This window comes from Sinocyclocheilus grahami, unplaced genomic scaffold (genome assembly GCF_001515645.1).
Source record: "Sinocyclocheilus grahami isolate Dianchi unplaced genomic scaffold, SAMN03320097.WGS_v1.1 scaffold593.1, whole genome shotgun sequence".
Classification (NCBI taxonomy): Eukaryota; Metazoa; Chordata; class Actinopteri; order Cypriniformes; family Cyprinidae; genus Sinocyclocheilus; species Sinocyclocheilus grahami.
In genome coordinates, this window is record NW_015505772.1 from 50,231 (window position 1) to 67,390 (window position 17,160).

At 34.8% G+C, this 17,160-nt stretch overlaps 2 protein-coding genes across 3 annotated transcripts; one reads left to right on the forward strand and one right to left on the reverse strand.

The window, feature by feature from the left end:
- Positions 1 to 345: 345 nt before the first annotated feature.
- Positions 346 to 7,538, reverse strand: cct8 (chaperonin containing TCP1, subunit 8 (theta)). 2 transcript variants are annotated; one of them, XM_016240550.1, is made up of 16 exons: positions 7,355 to 7,538; positions 5,961 to 6,051; positions 5,809 to 5,888; positions 5,524 to 5,673; positions 4,827 to 5,007; positions 4,615 to 4,676; positions 4,392 to 4,529; positions 4,056 to 4,234; positions 3,862 to 3,928; positions 3,619 to 3,706; positions 2,217 to 2,332; positions 2,050 to 2,121; positions 1,807 to 1,971; positions 1,563 to 1,682; positions 1,318 to 1,450; positions 507 to 583 (listed from the first exon to the last, which is right to left on the reverse strand). In XM_016240550.1, the coding sequence occupies exons 1-15, from the start codon at positions 7,412 to 7,414 to the stop codon at positions 1,343 to 1,345; spliced, it is 1,677 nt and encodes a 558-aa protein (XP_016096036.1). In that variant the 5' UTR covers positions 7,415 to 7,538; the 3' UTR covers positions 507 to 583; positions 1,318 to 1,342. The 2 variants fall into 2 exon arrangements, with proteins under 2 accessions (XP_016096037.1, XP_016096036.1); XM_016240551.1 differs by lacking the exon at positions 1,318 to 1,450 and having other exon boundaries at positions 346 to 583; positions 7,355 to 7,537.
- Positions 7,539 to 9,339: 1,801 nt separating this feature from the next.
- Positions 9,340 to 16,210, forward strand: map3k7cl (map3k7 C-terminal like). Its single transcript, XM_016240543.1, has 4 exons — positions 9,340 to 9,415; positions 11,678 to 11,736; positions 14,525 to 14,640; positions 15,993 to 16,210. Exons 1-4 carry the CDS (start codon positions 9,340 to 9,342, stop codon positions 16,171 to 16,173), a joined length of 432 nt encoding a protein of 143 aa, XP_016096029.1. The 3' UTR covers positions 16,174 to 16,210.
- Positions 16,211 to 17,160: the final 950 nt, after the last annotated feature.

Genomic DNA, 17,160 nt, shown 5'->3' on the forward strand with positions numbered 1-17,160 from the left:
GGGGGGGTATTTTGGGGAAGAAAGAGGTGCATGAATTTAGCACAAAAATAATCTAATATTTACTTCTGCAAGAATTCCCATCACTACAATATTCATGTTAATGTAACTAGATGAATAATAGCTGGAATTGTGCAAACTACTGTAATTATACAGATTTTATGGAAGGAAAATTGCAGTTTCATTCCATAAAAGCCTTTTTTTGAGCAGCCTTGAGAAAATCTGTCTTAGTGTGTGCCTAAATGTTGTAACTCTGAGTTTAATAAGTTTTCAAGAATGTCAAAGCATAACAATTATGCTGCATTTTGTTGTACACCAAGCATTATTTAAAAGAAGAGACAAGGACGCTGACAGCTCAAGTGCCTTTATTGGGACCAGAATAACAGTTCAGAGCCACTCATTGTTAACATGGATGGCTTCTCCTAAAAAAAATACAAAAAGAATGGGGGCTAGATATTAAATACGCAACACTTGAAAAGCTAAGATGGTGACCGGGAGACACAGGTTAGTGACATCATTCATCCTCATCCCAGTCCTTCTTTCCTTGTGGAGCTTTGGGTCCACCAGCCGGCTTGGCCATTATAATCTGTGGAGGAGAACAGACATTGTCAGACACATACAGAGTAAAAGACAGTCAATTGTGCACAGTGCAATATCCTGTGTGGAAAAAGTGCTTTTAGTGCAAACGGCATGCAAGTAAATTGTGCCAAAATCCCCAGATGACATTCCAAATGTCACAGAGAATGGCATAAGTTAGTGATGCTCGTGAAGAAAAATAGATCTTGAACTTAGGTTTAAAACAAACAGTCAGGAGACAACCATTATACTCATTATCACTAATTAAAAGGGGATAGTTCAACCAAATATGAAAATAGTGTCATCATTTACTCACCCTCATGCGGTTCCAAACATGTTGGAGTTTCTTTCTTTTTTTGAACAATGTTAGTAACCGAACAGTTGCTGGTAGCCAGTATTTTTTTTCCATACTATGGAAGTCAATGGCTACCAGCAGCTGTTTGGTTCAAAACACATTCTACATTCTTCAAAATACCTTCTTTTGTATTCAACTGAAGAACAAAACTCGTGTTTAGAACAACTTGAGGGTGAGTGAATTATGACCATTTTCACTTTTGGGTGAGCTATACCCAACTTAAACTGTTAACTAATGCTAAATGGCATAACTTTTTTATCTGTGTGTGGTGGAACGACAGGCTAGACTAATTTCGTCAACAAATTCATGGTGAATTTCCACACAGTGTTCATGCAACCCGATTCACACTCCAGTGGTTAGGCACTCCAAACAGTGGTGTTTTTGTGCACCTTAGCAATTATTTAGGATTTCTTATCAATGATGTGTATCAAATTTGTCTGGCTCCTCATCCCAACCGTCTTTGTCCCAGTGTCCTTGCTGTTTGGGGGCTTTGGGTCCCCCTGCTGGCTTTGCCATAATGATCTGGCATACACACATCACATTATAATCCAGAAAGTAACAGGCTAACAAAGCACCTAAATTGATAAACATGAATGGAATAAGAAACTGAAAGATACATAATTGTAAAGCTAACCTGATCCACACGGAGAACAGTGATGGCTGCGTTTGTGGCCAATTTGATTCCCCAGTGCTTGACCAGGTATGGATCGAGGATACCAGCCTCCATCATGTCCCTCACTACAGGCCCCTCTCCCTGAATGGTTTAAAACAAGTATATAGTCATCAATTACACCTTAAAATGCATTATTTTGAGTCCTTCTTTCTATTTATATCAGGTCTGCTGCCTCCAAATTAGTAACAGCTTCTTTTCCCCTCACCTCAATATCAAAGCCAGAGTTCTTGTTGCCCTCGTGGTGCGCGGCGTACAGTTTGGAAATCAGCTCATTACCCTTGACGCCAGAGTTCTCTGCCAGAGCACGGGGCAGCACTTCAAACGCCTCTGCGTATTTCTTGATGGCGTACTGCTCCAGGCCTGGGCAAGACTTTAGAGGACATGTTCAAATTATTTACATTCTTCAGGTTTTGCCAACAGCAAAATGAGATGAGATTGATTTGCTTACTTCTCCATAGGAGGTGATGTGTTTCGCCAGCTCAATTTCAGTGGCACCAGCACCCGGACAAAGACGTGCGTCCTGAGTGGAAATGTTTTTGTTAGGGTCACATTTTGTCATGATTTAAAGACTTTCATTAGAAGTGTTTTTTGGGGTGGAGTTTTAAAGTAGCTCACCCTGACAAGGACTTTAAAGGTGTTAACTCCATCATCGATGGCACGCTCAATGTCATCCATCAGGTTGTCTGTGGACCCACGAATTACTAAAGTAGAGATGGCACCATCCTCTTTATCTAGAAATAAAAGGAGTGAGATGACATGAGCTGTCTGGATACATCACTGCCAGACTAAACAATATTTACAAAGATCAGTTTGCCTAAGAAGCTACAAAATCAAGAAAAAAGTCACAAAGACATCTATCTGCATGGCGTGTTGGTGATTCTTTAATGTTTTTATTGCGTTGACAGTTTTTCTTTTGTTTAATACATTTGGTCTTTGCTAAATCTAGAAAAGATGATGCATTGGCTATGACTAAGAGAGATCATTCAAAACTCTCGTTATGATTTTTTTTTCTTTTTGTAGATTCTGCTCAGAGTGAGCCAACCTTTTTTTTTCTTCTCGTTAACCAATATCGGAATTGGCCAATAGCTGTTTGGTAAAATCAGTATCGGCCAAAAAAAAAAAAAATTCCTATTGGTGCATTTCTAATATATATATTATGTTTTTACCAAACAGCTATTGGCTAATTCCGATATTGGTTAACGAGAAAAGAAAAAAAAAAGATTGGTTCACTGAGCAGAATCTACAAAAAGAAAAAGAAATCATGAAGAGAGTCTTGAATGATCTCTCTTAGTCATAGCCAATGCATCATCTTTTCTAGATTTAGCAAAGACCAAATGTATTAAACAAAAGAAAAAACTGTCAACGCAATAAAAACATTAAATAATTTTTTTCAAGATGTTTTCAAAAATGTTTCAGCATGGATTAAAAATGCTACTCCTATAAGCGTTGATTTTGAGAGGAAAAAAACAGCCTAAATTAGTAGGCTGTATGTTGCATTTTATTATTACATTATAAATGTAGGCTAAAATAATGGTAAATAAAAGCAAAATTACACAATTAGGCTATTTTAGTTCCCTTCTCTCCACAACAAATCCTCTAAAGTTGTATTTAGGCCTAATATAAGCGTTTTACTGGTTGGATGCATCAGCGTCACGTTTGCATAGGCCGTACTATGCCGTCTGAAAAACGATATTTTGTAAAGATTTTATTTTGTTTTGGCAAATATTTAATTAATTTGCCCAGAGAAAAACGTTGGATTATGCAACAGACATGCAACTTGTTGTCTCCATGCAGTTAATTAGTAAACCATCGGTAGTGAACCAAACTGAGAGACCATTTTGAAGGCTCAGGAAACCTTTGCAGGTGTTATGAGTTGATTAGCTGACCATATTCTAATTTGTTGAGATAAATGAACTTTTCCACGACATTCTAATTTATTGAGATGCACCTTTATATACACACACACACATATATATATTATGTATAGCAAGTAAAAATAGTGTTAGATTTTCCTTACCATGTTTGAAGACCACAACCTGAGTATCTCCAACTTCAGAGAGGTACACACTGTCACAGTGTCCCATCTCTTCTGGGGTCGGGGGAGTCTGTTTTGAAAAATCAGATAAAAAAAAAAATAAAAAAAAATCTGTTTTGAAAAAAAGATTGAGACTGACAGAGAGACCATAATGATGTCAACTGGCTTGTCACCAACTCACATCATACAAAATGCACTCATGAAACTTAACTCTAAATAACTCACCAGTCTGGGCAATGCTGTGGCTCCCACAGTTTTGCATAGTCTTCTGAGGTCCCACTTTGAATTCAGCCTGGGTGAAGTACAAACAGCATTCATACATTTTGCTTTTATTCTCATTTAACAAGCCAACACATAAAAAAAACCTGAAAAAATGCTGAATCAAGCAGCACAAAAAAGGCGGCATCTTCCTCTCTCACCTGACCACCATGAGCTTGAACTTGTTGGCGTAATGAAGGGCCATGTCAGCGACTTTGCCCCCAGTCACGACCACATTGGCCCCTGAATCAGCGATAGACTTCACCTGGGCCTCCATCATGTCCTCTTCTCCTTTACTGAAATTCATGAGCTCTTCTGCATTCTTTATAAGTACTGTTCCCTGTGAAGCATCAGAAATAATTATTGAAGGAAGAAAGCCCAAAAAGCAAAGGAGAACATTATTTAATGCACATTTCTTGAACATCATACAAAATAAATACTGTCAACCCATAGATACAAAAGGTCCATCTACTCCCATTCAATAAGCATTTTCCTACCTTTGTTTCAGTAACCATGCAGTCAAACGGACAGGAGAACACTGCTATCTTTGTGTCTTTCACTGATGTGATGTCTCCTTCTGTCTCTTTCTTAAATACCATCCCATGGAGCATCATAGAAGAGTTCAGTCCACAGCCCTACAAAGAAAAAAGAAAGAAAAAACAAACTGACCCACAGACACTCATTAATTTAAAGCAGTGCCTAAAATCATGTTATACTTACCAAAATTTTGCACACTCTGACATTATCAACATTGAAATTGCCAGACTCAGGGAAGATAGAGACTGTAAAATAAGTAGTAATAATAAATGATTATGTATAATGTAATAATAAAATGAGAAAATTTTAAATTCACAAAAAATAAATCACAAAATAAAAAAAAGTCAGAAAATTAAACAACTTTCTTAGAGCACACCAAAGCAATCATGCCTTACCACAGGCCTGTGCGATAAGGTTGGCCAGGAAGTCCTCATTGCCGTACTGTTTGCTCATGATGGCTGAGTGGATCATGGCTGTGGCCTCATCCAGATCGTGCAGGTTCTTCGCAGACGAACAGACGCAGTCGGGCAGAATCTCCAGAGCTTTCTTACATGCCATCTCATAACCCTCAATCACCTGGGATTCAACATAATCATCAGCTCAGGCAAACATGCTATCAATAATGCAAATAAATGATATAGTAGTTTTCAACTTAACATGAATTTGCAGGGATTAATCATACTACTTAACCCTCATGATGCATTCGGGTCTGTTTTGACTAGGGCTGCACGATAAATCGCATGCGATATTTAATGCCCATCTTGGTTTTGCGCAGCTTGTCAGTTAACAAAGGCTCCGTGTAGTAAATGCTGCTCCATGTGAAAGCACGCACGTGCTGGAGATTTACTGCTGATTACATAAGCGGCTTTGCTGACAAGATGGGCATTAAATATCGCATGCGATTTATCGTGCAGCCCTAGTTTTGACCCAGAAAAGATAAATAAAAAATTCTAAACAAATACATATTTCTTAGTATGGGATCAAAACTTTGAGTTGAGACACTAAAACAGACTTTTTTTTTTTTTTTACAACAACTTAATGCAACCTCTTTCCTGACAGTGACATACTGCATTAGTGTGGTTGTTTACTGACCTCTGAAACAGACAGGCCCATCCTCAGCAGCTCCTCTGCAAGCTCCAGCAGAGCACCAGCAAACACCAGCACAAAGTTTGTGCCATCACCTACTTCCTGCTCTTGCATGTGGGATGCCATCACGATCATTTTGGCTGCCGGGTGCTGAACCTTGAGGAAAGGAAGGAAAGAAAGAAAGAGAGAAAAAAAGAGACATACAAATATAAATGTATAACAAAGAGACATATAATCTTCCTAAGTATATGCATTAGTTCTTGTTTTTTTTTCACAATTACTATTATTTACCTCCAGCTCTCTGAGAATGGTGGCAGCATCATTTGTGACAAAGAGTTTCTCCAAGTGGTTGATGACCATTTTGTTCATACCTGTACAGAATTAAATGATCATGTGATATCACTAAAAAGGTCTAATACATCATAGTAAACAAATAGCCTCACCATTGGGTCCGTATGCAGTTCTTGTGGTCTGTGCCAGTTCTTTGCATGCTTGGATGTTTCTGAAAACAGCCTCCTCAAGACCCGAATAGTGCTGATTGTGGAAAAAAATAGCAAACATAAGTCAAAATTTCATATTTTGAAAACATAAAACACTTGGGGCTGCTTAGTGGTTTCAATATTCAACACTGAGTAACATGCTTGTTGATTATTTCAAAGTGAAATACTAGGCAGCGAGGGATCAGTTGACATTTCTATAATGTATAGCGTAACATTTCTTTAAGAAACTTTGCATATACATCATGCAGTAATTGCAGATTCACACGCCATTACTATCATACAAAGAAAACAAAAAGCAATGCTGCATTGGTATAGATCTATCAGAAAGAACCATGAATAGTAGTTATGCTATTTGCTGGTATAATGTTGATCAAAACCGCATTTGTCAGCGCTATGGACGTGAATATCTATTTAAAAAATCTATTAAACCTAATCTATTCTATTAAAAACACTGAATCTCTGAAAGCAAATTGTGTTGTTTGTTAAATGATCTGATCAGCATATCAACAAACCGAATATCCAGAGATTACGAATGGGGAACTGCCATTTTACGGCAAACTGCACCCTTTATGGTTTATTCTTCCTTTTTTTTATATATATATATAGACCTTTAAAAAAGTACATTTAAAGAGCGTTGTGATTCTACAGCTTACCAAAATCAATTTACTTCCTTAAATTACCTATAAGTCAGGTGGGTGAGTGAGTGTCTGTCCGTCAGTGGCACATGTCTTCGGCTAACATGCGAACTTCATTCATCCATTACTTTCTAACGAATCCCCAAGTTCTGTCAAGCCCTCCATGTTTCATTAAGACCTAAGTGTGTTGTTTGTTAAATGATCTGATCAGCATATCAACAAACCGAATATCCAGAGATTACGAATGGGGAACTGCCATTTTACGGCAAACTGCACCCTTTATGGTTTATTCTTCCTTTTTTATATATATATAGACCTTTAAAAAAGTACATTTAAAGAGCGTTGTGATTCTACAGCTTACCAAAATCAATTTACTTCCTTAAATTACCTATAAGTCAGGTGGGTGAGTGAGTGTCTGTCCGTCAGTGGCACATGTCTTCGGCTAACATGCGAACTTCATTCATCCATTACTTTCTAACGAATCCCCAAGTTCTGTCAAGCCCTCCATGTTTCATTAAGACCTAACAGTAATGACGGACTTGTACAAAATTCTATTCTTCCGCTGAAGTCAGAAGCGTGTGCTGGTTTTACCGGTAGTTGGGCGCTATGAGGCCCATGTTCTAGAAACCTCTATATGGAGTCACTGTGTGTGCGCTCTATAAACAACACAATACGAGCAAAACACTGCTTCAACAGCCCTACCTTTGCACCATCCTTTAACATCTGAGCAAATCCCGGGGCCTTGGGGACGTGAAGAGCCATTTTGAGCAGATAAGATAGATATTAAACTGATGCTGGGTGAGGCTGCAGCGCACAAGAAGCATGCAGCTAAGAAAGAACAGGCGCCGCTGCAGAGAGCAGAAACACGGATTACTGATCCAGACAGACGAGAGAGTGGAGCGCCGATTGATCCCCACCCAATAACAGAAATTTTATTTATTTATTTATGAGCTTCTTTTAATTTCAAAAATTAAAATTAAAATGTTAAATGGTAAAATGTAATATTAATAATAATAATATACTCAATATATATCGTTAATTATTCATATCACTTTGAATAATAGTAATCAAATTGGTATAATAATTGTTTTTCTGAGCCAATTGAATTTATGAATTTAGTCTATAATATCACCAAATAATTCTTATTTATTATTTCTGTCTTTAAAATTAAATAAAATATAAAAAATATTTTAAAATATACATATTTAAAATATAAAAATTAAATATAAATATATTAAAAATAAAGTAGAGTAAATAAATAATAGAATAATAAATCAATACATTAGAATAAATTCATAGATTCATTTGGCTCAAACTAATTTCTCAAATGGTTCAAAACCCACCCACCCATCCACCCACACACACACACACACACACACACAATTATTATTTTTTATTTCCAGTTTTTGCAGTCTATTTGATCTCAGTGTGTGTGTGTGGGGGTGTGTGTGTGCGTGTGCATTTAAATATACAATTTCTCATTTTAAATATAAGTAAAATAATTTAAATGTAAAATAATTTTGTTATATGTTAAGTATTCATATCACTTTAAATGAATTAATAATCGAATTATTTGTTATAATTAGTTCGAAGCAAAGTAATCTTTGAACTTATTCTACTGTATTGATTTATTATTCTATTATTTATTCATCTGTTTTATTTAATCTACTTTATTTTAAATATCTTTATATTTTAATTTCGTTTTTATATTAATATATCTTTTTTTAATATATATATATATTTTTTTTTTTTTCTGTGTGACTCATGTGTTGCGATCAATTTGATGTACACAGCTCTAAAAAAAAGTCACACCCTGAACCATCTTCTAAAGCAAGCACAAAACTACTACTACAAAAAAAAATCAAACCTTTGCATTATTCTTGTGAATGTGTGGGTGACTCAAAGCTGATTGGAGAGATGGACATTGTTGTAGTGTAAAGTCATGCCATCTGAGTCATTTAATTGGCGTCTGGCTGGCACACACAGAATCACAGTGCCACTCTGACAGCCTCCTGCTGAAGAGCTGTGATAACTTTGGCTGTGTTTGTGAGCTTGCTTCTCAGTGTACACTACGAGGATTAGGACTAGTTTACTGTGACTTTTCACAGTATAAACACAGTGCAGAAGATCTACAGGATTCTCAATGGAGTGTCCTCTGCTGAGCGACTCTTGAGGCTCTTTTAAGATTTTTATTACAGAGTTTTCTGTAAATACGTTTCTACTGTCAGGTAAGGGGTTTTTATTGTTTCCTATAGTCATATGTAACAAATTGAACTTCTTAAAAATCTTCTTTTAGCTTTAACAAATAAAGTTACAGTAGCCAATGAGCCTTTTTAACAGGCCATATAGTAGCCTTTTCATACTTTTCATGACATTACCATTGGGCTTTCAGTCTTCTGTAAAAATATATAAAGTATAGTAAATATACATATAGTATAAACATATACAAATATGATTTCATTAGTCATTTCAACACTAAGAATCACTGTGCAGCCAATACAGAGGTATGATCTCATTTGCTGGCTGGAAGAGGATTTATCTCCAATTGTTTAATCCCTGATGCAACTTTGGGCACATGATGAAACCTTCTCATGACCCCTGAAAGGCTGCTGATCTCATACATCTGAAGCATAAATAAGGTTCATATCCACCCGTTTAATCCTCATCTGCTTTTTTTCTAGGAATAAATGATCACCTCAACTAGACGCGTCTCTGCAGATAAACCTGAAGTACAAATCGCTTTCAGCCTCAACGAAACCTCAGGTAACTCATCTGTTAGGAATATGCAGATATTTATTTTAGACATTTACATACTTGTGACAAAGACAATACGATTGAGAGACTAAAATAGAGTTGCGTTCCCCCGCTCTGCACGGTCCACACGATGCATGACTTCTACCAAAATGGCAACAAGCAAAACCCACCCAAAGCCTCTCATGTGGGATCAATTCAGCTTTTGCCATCCTTTCCAAAGAAACAGGTGCCCCTCTATTTTAGTTGATCTCTGGCATCTTAAAAACAAAATATCCACCTAGCCACAAAGTCAACAGTGCTGTCAAAGTGTTTTACAGCTATTCGGGCAAATGCTTTGATGGCAGCTGCTGCCTGGGCATTGCAGCATCAGGTTTCTGTTTTAATACCTCACTGCTGCATGATTCACTCATTTGCTTTTAGAACACTGGCCTAAATTTAAAAGCATTTAATACTTCACGCTTCGCCGCTACTTTGCCCTGCGTCCTTTTTTTCTTTCCCAAAAGTGGAACACAAATCCTACACATAAACATGCTACATTTTATTCTTCTTTCCCATAATCCTTCCTTCTTTACTTTTTTCTTTGTGTGTGTGTAATTAACAGCCACTCATTTATGAAAACTATAAAAGGATCAAATAAATGTAGTTTAACTGAAATAAAGAAATTTAAAATAACAACTGTGGAGAACAAAAGCTAAACTAAAATACATTTACATAACTCCAAAACTAAACTCTAAAATAAACAAACAAATAAACAAACAAATAAATAATAATAATAGCAATTATATATATATATATATATAATACTATTATTATTATTATACATATATATGTGGAATATAATATATATTATATATTATTAAACTATTATACATTAAATAATTCTGATATAAAATTCTACAATTATATACACAAAAAATAAAATTCTCTCTCTCTCTATATATATATAAGTGGCATTCCGTCCATATAAGCATTCCTATATAAGGATAATATGAATTATCCTGTGAATTTATTCTCTCAAATGGTCTGGGTATGTGGAGCATTCACAGCTTATATGGACAGAACGCCACTGATATACACACTCTCACTCTATTATTATACATAAAATAATTCTAAAATTGTACAATTACATATACAAAAATGTTAATTCTACACAAACACACACTATAATTATACATAAAATAACGCTAATATAACATTTTACAATTATATATACAAAAAAAATTTATTCTACACACACACACTATACATATATAGAGAAATGAACAGTCACTTGTTCATGAAAATTTAAAAAAAATATTTATTATATGGAGATTAATTATCATTTTCGTGTGCGTTTAGTTTACAAATAAATTTAAATGGAATAAACAGAGAAACAGTACCTTAAAAAAGTGTATTACTCCAAAACTAAACTAAACTAAATTAAATGCTAAAATCAATAATAATGAATTAATAACAAGCTAATAAATAATCTCATTATTTAAAATGTTATTATTATTATTATTATTATCATGCACATAATACAATTCTTATTATATGAAATATGTTCTGTATATATTTTAAACATTTGTACTTTTAAATAATACATTTACAAAAATGCATATATTTTTCTTATACTATATTGTATTATATAAAACAATGCAAGACTGGTGCAGTGAAAAAATAATAATTCAAAATAATATATATGCAGTCGGTCAGCCAAAATTACATGAAACGGTCATGCTCCTCCCCACCTGGCCACATTCTGCAGGAATCACGTGCATATCATGTTTCAGAGATTACCCTTGCAAATTGTTATGTATATTTATCTTTTAATTGGCCGTCTGGCTGAGGCATGACTGTAAACAGGCCTGTTTTTAGCTGGTTGCATCAGAGGATTCTCAGCGTGAGTGAGTGAGTGAGCCCCACTTGGACATAGCTGGCATGATGGGAATCAGTGCAGACAAGCTGTCTGTCAGAGCGCTCGTTAAAGACAAGTCATTGCAAAGAACCTGGGAGATTTAGAGTCCATGGCCGAACAGCTGGTGCTCGACTTTGGCTTTTCGCACTGATCTGAAAGCAGTTTCTAGGTGAATGGCCACATGTATGTTCACACAAGGAAACCTGGATCAGTGTAAACACTAACTGGACATGCTGTGGTGTCGTGTGCACTGTGGTATGATTCAGCTGATTAGATGAATGTAGATGTCACCACTAAGGCCTTGGAGTAAAGATCTCAAACATTAGCATTCATTCTCATACCAGACATGCTCCTCTGGCTTTCTTTCCTCTCAGAGTTGAAAGATGCAGAGGGTCCCCTTCCATCCTTCCCTGACCTTGAACAACGCCTGCAGGTAAAGTTGATTAATAATCTGTTTAAAACATGACGGCATAATACTGCATGCTTAGAATACAATTACAGAGTCTGCTGGAGAACACAGCTGTAATAAACCTCTGGTAGTAGTAGATATTATACATCTGACTTTATATCTCACAACTAAAGATTGTCGTGTGTGCGATAATCACAGTGTGGGGTCATAGTGTGCAGAAAAAAACTGTAGAAAGACTAAATCCACTGTGCTAATATTAGCGCTGAACAGCAGAATCAGCAGAAGTGTGAGGGTTTTTAAACAAGGGTGAAGTGAAATGATCCTGCATGTAAGCTTCACGAGGAAAGAAGCAAAACCAGACACATTAACCCAGACAACATTATGAACATCTGCAGGTCGCAGGAATATATTACTGCTGCTTTAAAATGTTTGTTGCCGTCTCTTCCTTGACTGAGGATATTTGTTTCTCCTTGCATCTTTTATTCAGTTTACTTAATGGGACTTATGCTGTGTAGAGAATCCAACTTTCTCATGCAGGAAATGTTTCAGCAATGCTTCTGTAAGACCACAAGATGGCATTAGTTTTATTTACTTTTAAGTTATCATTAGACTTCACAGGAAATCTAAATTGAATGATAATATCAAAATGACAAACTATCAATTTTAAAGAAAAATAAAGGTATATGAAATAAAAATATATTAAATATTTAAATAAAAGTATTCAATGTTAATTTATTGTTATTGTTATTATTATTATTGAAAATACATTTATTAAATACTAATAATAACAAAAATAATAACTACATTAATTTTTTGCCATTAGAAGCCCATACATGTATATTATTACTATTATTATTATTATAAATACATAATATAAATAAATTTATTAAACAAAAAACGGGTAATTATTAAATTAAAACATAATTTTTTTGCCGCTACAAGACCATAATTTATTATTATTATTATTATTAGTGTTGTTGTCAAAATACATTTATTAAATACAAAATAATCATTATTATAATAATTACATTTAATTTTTACCATTAGAAGCCCATGCATGCATTATTATTATTATTATTATTATTATCAATACATAATATAAATATAAATACATTTAATTAAATAAAAACGGATCATTATTAATTAAAAATCTTTAAAAATATATTTTTTTTTACTAGAAGCCCATCAGTTTTATTATTATTATTGCTGTTGTTTAATTATTGTTAAATACAAATCTTTATTACATAAATAATATTAAATAAAAACATTTAGCTCATAAATTACACACTTTGTATCTAATATACCGTTTTTGTGAACAGTATGAAAAATAAATCCTTCCTCATAATCATTCATCAAAATGTAATAACTTGCTTTTCTTTTTCGGGTGACGTCCTCCAAATTTTCATAATCCAGTCAATTCCTGATGCACAAAATGTCCTGGCCAACTTTTTTTCCCCCTTTAAATATGTTGTTTCACTCAAAAATACTTTACATTACGCAAGTAAAATGGAGAGTGAATGCTGTTTCATGCTGACATTACATAATATAAATATAAATACATTTAATTAAATAAAAACGGATCATTATTAATTAAAAATCTTTAAAAATATTTTTTTTTTTACTAGAAGCCCATCAGTTTTATTATTATTATTGCTGTTGTTTAATTATTGTTAAATACAAATCTTTATTACATAAATAATATTAAATAAAAACATTTAGCTCATAAATTACACACTTTGTATCTAATATACCGTTTTTGGTCTTATTGTGAACAGTATGAAAAATAAATCCTTCCTCATAATCATTCATCAAAATGTAATAACTTGCTTTTCTTTTTCGGGTGACGTCCTCCAAATTTTCATAATCCAGTCAATTCCTGATGCACAAAATGTCCTGGCCAACTTTTTTTCCCCCTTTAAATATGTTGTTTCACTCAAAAATACTTTACATTACGCAAGTAAAATGGAGAGTGAATGCTGTTTCATGCTGACATGAAGGGTTGGTTTTGACTAGATCAGTACTTTTTCTCATACAATTTCCTCATAACTAGTACATTACTGATACCAAAAAAAAGGCTTTGTCACTAATATCATATACTCTCTCAGACTGTTTTTTTAGGGAAAAAGCTAAAGGGAGCAAACCATAAGAGCTTACATGTGTCTCTTCGCATCATGAAATGTGCTGACTATCGTATAGATTCAAAAAATCTGTAATCTTTATCCTTCAATATATTTTTAGCACTCTATAAAGCCGTTTGTTAAATTATTTCCTTTTTATTTAAATATTTATTTTTTATTTTAATTTGTGCTGCTAGCATTTAAAGGAAGATTCCCCATAAAAGTGTCCCTCTCTGAAATGCTGAAATTGTCCTACATCAGAATAGGCTGGACTTAACACGCGCACACACACACACACACATTAGGGGAAAAACTGGGAGAAGTTGAAGCGTTTTGTGTGTGGATGATATTCTGTAGGACTGTGGCACGAGTCATTGTGAAAGAAGAAGTTCCTGACACAAAAGGAATAAAAAAGTCAAGCGTCTCACAAACTGTTTCCACATTCATCTATTGATTGAAACCCTCTTGTCAGGCCGTATGACGATTCTGTGTATATTCCAGGATGTAGCAGATAATCCAAATATAACAAGTTCCTGAATTCATCTCCAGTCACTGCAGCTACAGTATATAGACAGATATGTGTCAACTAACTCATTAAAAAGAGCAATTGTGGTTTAGGAAGTATTAGGAAAAATAAAACACAGTTTCACCAATAAAAAAATGTGATGTAATAATGTCACCACTTTCCTCACTAGCCGGTGCTGCCGTGTCAGTCTCTAAAGGAGTCCACTGAAGTGTACAAAAACCACTGCACGATGGCCAACGAGTTCAACCAGGTCAAACATGAAATCGCCAGGCTGGAAGACAGAAAGTAAGCTTTAAAAATAACTCGAACACAAACATGTCTACATGATATTACTCAGATCTCAGATCTCAGAGCTGTTAATTACCCTATTAATATGCTATTGTGTTTGTACAATTAAAAATATATACTTTGATACAGTATGTTTTATATAAACACACACATATTTGTAAGTATGAACAGACAGACAAGACAACTGATCAAAGCTACCATTGTCTGCCTTCATGGAGTCATGCTGCTCTACTGGTTAAAATAGGCCTGTGTAATCATGACAAGACCTGGCATATATTGTACTGTGGTATGCAGGACTTTTTGTTTTTTTTAACATTTACATTGCAAAACCACACTTTGATGAAAACAAAAGTGCACTGTAATGCCTAACAAGTATACTCCAATTTTTAGGAGTCCAAACAAACCCTTTTTGAGTTTTTAAAAAGTACATTTGTATTTTCAAACCACATACACTACAATAATTTGCAAACTAGTTGTGAAAATGTATGTAAACGTTGTTAAATGCATGCACGACTTAGATTTGTAAACCATAAATACTATGATATTTATATCATTACATCACACACATATACATATACATATATATATATATATATATATATATATATATATATATATATATATATACAGAGGCTGGTTCTGGTTTATTTATAGAGGGAAACACAAAACGCTTCTTGTCATCTAAATGCCACTGTAAATTTCCAGTGTTTGTTCTCTTTCTCCTTTTCTTTTTTTTCCCCTCATGTGTTTTCCACACATGAACTTTTTCAAAAACACTGAGTTCAGATAAAGCACCAAGCTCAGCTAAAGAACCATTTCTGATGTTCCCTAGTGATATACTGTATACATATAGTATGTCTCTGATTCATCCTTGTGCAGTTAAACAATTTTAACTCTTTGTTTTCCACATTTTAAACCTTCATATTAAACAAAAGACACAGAAACGTGGCTGTCACCACATTAAGACCCTGCTCAAACAGTTAACTATGGTCCAAAGGCCATATGCAGATCACCTGCTGGCTCAGTGCATTTGTGAGCTAGTGAAACATTACAAACCACAGACAAGTCTCTTCATCTAGACGTCTACTAATAATATTTGTTTTTGTTTTTTTTGCGATTGAGATCATTGTATCAACCCAGGTACCAAAGCTCTGGCATCAACAGTTTCACTTCCTATTAAATAGTTTCGGGTACAGAACCGCCGACTGTAGTCACCTGTCTGACACCCAGCCCACATAATATGTTATTTTGGCACACACCTTTCATATCATTATTACATTAAATACAGTCATTAAAAGATGTGATGTACTGAATGATTATAACATGTTATTTGTGTTTGTCACGCTCAGGAGAGAGCTCATGGCAGAGCTGCTAGAGGATGAAAAGGTGTCGATGGAGTTTGCACGACTTGAGGAGGAATACAGTATACTTACGGAAGAAAACCAAAATCTGATAACAGTCCATAGCCAACGCGCACAGCAGCTAGAGACGCTCCGAGTGATCAGTCAAAAGAGGCAGGGCTCCTCGTGACCTTTGACACCAGTGCGAAAGAGCTTTCATCCCTGGGTCTTCACTACTGCTTACAAACATCTCAGCGTTCCTTCAGTGCTTGTGTAATGTACTGAAGCCGAAAACTGGTCTTGAATCAGTGTGCTTAGACTGAGAGACTTAATCAGTGTATATTTCATACATTTTAAGCTAATATGGGTCTATTTCAGAGCAGATGGTCTTGTGGCCCAAACTTGAGCTGAGAGGTCGCCTCCCTCATATATGTCTGATATCGCATTCTGAATATATACTATTTTTCTTCTTTGTGTGTTTTAAGGGCGTGTTTGTTGACAAATGAGCGTCACTCACTTAAACTGTACAGAAGAAATGCTCTGCTGTGAAAGTTGCTCTGCTGTGAAACAGTTTTTACTGTTTACTCTCTGCCAATTGCATAAAAAAGGAATTACATTTCTGTTCAGCTATTTGAGTTCAAGCTAGGTGACGATAAATGTATGACTACACACCACTGTTTAGTCACTCAGCAACAGGGAACTTGGGTTTCGAAATGTGATCTGCTCATTTTAGGATTGTGAAACCCTTCAAAAATATCAATGGCTGACACCCCCATCTTACACAGCTGAAATACCAGAGTTGCATGTCCACAAACCAGTTTAGCTCCATGAAAGGTTTGCTTCCTCCAGATTTAGGGTTTATTTAGTCTAGAGAGCGTTGTTTAGTTAGTGAAGGTTTCCTTTTCTTTATCAGAATTATGATTGTGAATGTTAAAAATGTAATGGCATATGCTTATTTTGACATTTGTGAGTAGCATTTTACACTACGGTGTATGTAAATTGCACCATAAAATAGTTACATTATTTTCTATTAGTATTATATAACTCACAACTTATGTAAAGACTCCAAATAAAAAAAGACTATTATGGTATTGAATTAATGATTTTAAGCATTATACATTTTATAAGTTAAGAAGACACAAAGGGTGCTTGTGTCTGGCTACACTGGTCCAAATAT